General features: G+C 45.5%; 1 protein-coding gene across 1 annotated transcript in view; it reads right to left on the reverse strand.

Moving 5' to 3' along the window:
- Nucleotides 1-3,406: 3,406 nt before the first annotated feature.
- T265_00623 (hypothetical protein) overlaps nucleotides 3,407-4,198 on the reverse strand; it is a gene marked incomplete at both ends in the record, with an annotated part of 14,618 nt that continues 13,826 nt past the window's right edge. The window contains one exon of the mRNA XM_009164451.1: nucleotides 3,407-3,565. Within this exon, the coding sequence (XP_009162715.1) occupies nucleotides 3,407-3,565 (159 nt within the window). The remainder of the gene's footprint in view (nucleotides 3,566-4,198) is intronic.

Consider the following 4,198-nt stretch of genomic DNA (forward strand, 5'->3'; position numbering starts at 1 on the left):
TGAAGGGTACGAAATGAACGTTGCCACCCTGTTCGGGGAAATCCTGGGCAATCACCCATTCTGCAACATTCACGAACTCGTGCTTTGCATCAAGCGGTTCGAGCGGATTTCGGGATTGTACTAGTGTGTGAACCTCGAAAGCCAATTTCTCCGGTGACAAAACGTTCATCAGGTGCCAGTGTCACCGGGAAGGATTTGAACGTCGTCCTAAGGATTGAGAACGACGCCAATCGCTCGATCACACACAGTGCGAGGCGTACTTCAACGTCGGCAGACTAGATAACTCGTTCACAATAACCCGATTTAATAAGAACCACACCAGGAACTCCTGGGTGCCGAAGCATCCAGGTGGTTTAACCGAAACCGTCGATTAAATCCAGAGGAACGGGAGATAATACGGCCAACGCCCGAAACCCGGATCCGTTGTTTCAACATCCGCCTCTTCGTAAGATCAAAGTTCGGTAGGTATCTCACCAACAGCGACGTCGGGAACAATCCAGCTAAGTCCTATTTATGTTGCTAAATATATACTTTCCACAGCTTACATCCTCCACCTGGAAACAATTCAACGAACAAGGATGATCCTGCTGTTCGCGGGATGAGAACAACAGAACTTCGTATTTTGTATACTCAACCTCGAAAGTGCTTGAAGGTTACCGGATTTTTTTATTAGTAGATAGTACTTTTTCTACAAACCAACAGCAATATTTTTGTACCAGTTACTTATTGTAGATGGTTGTCGTAAAAGTCTCTCTGTGGCCATTGGTTTTCTGTGGCGGGAGACTGAGAATGACGTGAGAACCTTCCTACTGGCTTTTCTTGAATTTGTTGGTGATGGTTCTCACGTTAAGTGCATCATGTTAGAGGATGCACTGGCCGTTTCGAACGCAATAAGTAGCGTTTTCCCCCTTGCTCATTATTTATTACGTAGGGTCCATATCATACGTGATACTGTTAAGCGTGTCCCCCTTTCCGGTTCCTTCAGACGTTTTTTTACTGCTATACATCTTTTGGAGGTATTTAGCCTCCTCTTTCACCAAAGATATGGGCAGATCATCCATTTCCATTGCTGGACGTGACCTACATAACTGTCCGCACACGGCTGAGGCACAATCGTTATGGCCCCCTCAAATATGCAGTCGATTTATGCAATCGCCCCTTTCTCTGCTGAAGGGTACGAAATGAACGTTGCCACCCTGTTCGGGGAAATCCTGGGCAATCACCCATTCTGCAACATTCACGAACTCGTGCTTTGCATCAAGCGGTTCGAGCGGATTTCGGGATTGTACTAGTGTGTGAACCTCGAAAGCCAATTTCTCCGGTGACAAAACGTTCATCAGGTGCCAGTGTCACCGGGAAGGATTTGAACGTCGTCCTAAGGATTGAGAACGACGCCAATCGCTCGATCACACACAGTGCGAGGCGTACTTCAACGTCGGCAGACTAGATAACTCGTTCACAATAACCCGATTTAATAAGAACCACACCAGGAACTCCTGGGTGCCGAAGCATCCAGGTGGTTTAACCGAAACCGTCGATTAAATCCAGAGGAACGGGAGATAATACGGCCAACGCCCGAAACCCGGATCCGTTGTTTCAACATCCGCCTCTTCGTAAGATCAAAGTTCGGTAGGTATCTCACCAACAGCGACGTCGGGAACAATCCAGCTAAGTCCTATTTATGTTGCTAAATATATACTTTCCACAGCTTACATCCTCCACCTGGAAACAATTCAACGAACAAGGATGATCCTGCTGTTCGCGGGATGAGAACAACAGAACTTCGTATTTTGTATACTCAACCTCGAAAGTGCTTGAAGGTTACCGGATTTTTTTATTAGTAGATAGTACTTTTTCTACAAACCAACAGCAATATTTTTGTACCAGTTACTTATTGTAGATGGTTGTCGTAAAAGTCTCTCTGTGGCCATTGGTTTTCTGTGGCGGGAGACTGAGAATGACGTGAGAACCTTCCTACTAACTTTCCTCGAGTTTGTTGGTGGTGATTTTCACGTCGAGTGCATTATGTCTGATGGTGCACTGGCCATCACAAACGCAATAAGTGGTACATTCCCCTTTGTTGATCATTTATTATGTCGAGTTCACATTATACATAACATTATTAAGCGGCTTCGACTGTCCAGTTCCTTTGGACGCTTTTTCATGGCCATGCATACATAGAACTTTTGGAGGTATTTAGACTCTTTGGGAATTATTCGTATAAACGATCCCTCTTTTTTTATGTATATAAATTCTCTCATATTGCCTGATGCTTCGAAATGGGCCAACTGCAGGATGCCGGGTAAAGCAACGTATGGAATTCACGACACCAACGTGGTTGAGGCCAGGCATCGATGCCTGGCGATGGAGCTGCTCAACGGATAAATCGGACAATGGGAAACCATACGGAAGGCACGAATCAGCACGACGTACCCGATATGGAACCGTCAGAAAGCCATATCGGATGCGTCTCGTGGCGATCTCCACAGTGTCGGCCATCCTGAACTGGACAGCCTATACCGTCGACTGATGCCGCGGGACATCCCCAAGACGGAATCCGACCTGTGCTCAAACCATCCGCTTACAGTTGTGAGCAGCGACGAGCATTTCACGATAATGAGGGATCATCGACAAGAGGCAGTCAACCACGCAACCCATGTGACATAGATCACATGAAATATACAAATGATGTCACTGGCTGTGCTCAATCCGCTTACAGTTGTGAGCAGCGACGAGCATTTCACGATAATGAGGGATCATCGACAAGAGGCAGTCAACCACGCAACCCACCCATCATAGATCACATGAAATATACAAATGATGTCACTGGAAGCATTCACTTAATCATGTGCAAACTAATTGACGGGAAATCGAGTGTGTTTGCATCTGCGAGGTAACAGGCCGGTTAATGTGGTACGATTTTGCTAACCATGCGGACAAACAAGTGCGTGAGGACGAGCGTGTATTGCGGTGATTGTGGCTTCGTACATTTCACCGTTTGCTAACCGGAAAAGTAATGTTGCATTTGACAGTTGATGTTCACAACTCGCCACGATTTCCTTTGGAAAATCTAGTTCACAAATGCCAATGTACGCATGTTAATGCCTTGTCTGTACTCACCCATCCTGGTTGCAACCTCTGATGGTTGCTGCTTGCAGCGCGCAGTGTCGAATTTGGGACCCCCATTCTGGACACTGTTTGAAGATTGGCGGTGAACATGCTTTTGTTTAGTTCCTTGGTTTGCCGGGAGGAGAGATTCCCATGTGAAAGTACAACAAAGATTGGTTGATGAACACAACAGAACATGTTTTGGGCAATTTTTTCAAGTCGTACGTTCGCGAATGACCATACGGAAACATTGGATGCAAATGAATGAGCACGACGTACGTGAAACAACTAATCCTAGTCATGAGTAGGAAGACTTGAGTTTGGCAGTACGTACAGTGCTGTTATCGTGTGGTCTGTGCAGGATGGCTAAACCATGACAAGTCCAACATGCGAACAAGGCTTTTATGTGACCAAGTCGTTTGCGGTGCTTTAATGACCCAGGTTGATCAGCAGTCGCCTTATAAAAAATAAGGAAAATTTGGCTGGGCATAACATCGTACAATGGAACCACTCGGTGCTGTGCGGCCAACAAGCAACAGTAATTCGTTCATTGCTGTCACAGACGGCGATGTATAATTAAATGAACAAGGAAGGAATAGAAATTTTCCTGGTCGCACATACTATCCAGTACCCTCATGATGCTCAAAATGACCTGCTGTAACTCAGATATTAGTCATGCAAAATTTCTATGTAGTATACTTCATTTGAAACCGAGAAATCACGGAAGCCGATGAAATTGCAGTTACCTTGTTACTGTTTCACACTGTATACACCTCAATAAATGAACAATTCTGCATCCCGACCATAGAATGGATCCAAAATATAATGACACCAATTTACTCCCGGCTTATCTCACACCACCGTGAGTGTGGCCTACATCAACGTGGGAGCGAATCTGGAAGTGACAGCAATCGTGGCTAAGGACAAAGGAACTACATTCCACAGTGCAAATTTGATAGTGGTGTGCATGTTTCATTCCGGTACGTCGTTCACTTTAATGGTATACAGAACTTATGCAGATAAAGTGCGAAATAACAGGAACCGGTGTTACATGAGAAGTACGCACCAGCAATTACTACTGGTGCGGTGC

The sequence above is a fragment of the Opisthorchis viverrini genome (genome assembly GCF_000715545.1).
Source record: "Opisthorchis viverrini unplaced genomic scaffold opera_v5_6, whole genome shotgun sequence".
NCBI lineage: Eukaryota > Metazoa > Platyhelminthes > Trematoda > Opisthorchiida > Opisthorchiidae > Opisthorchis > Opisthorchis viverrini.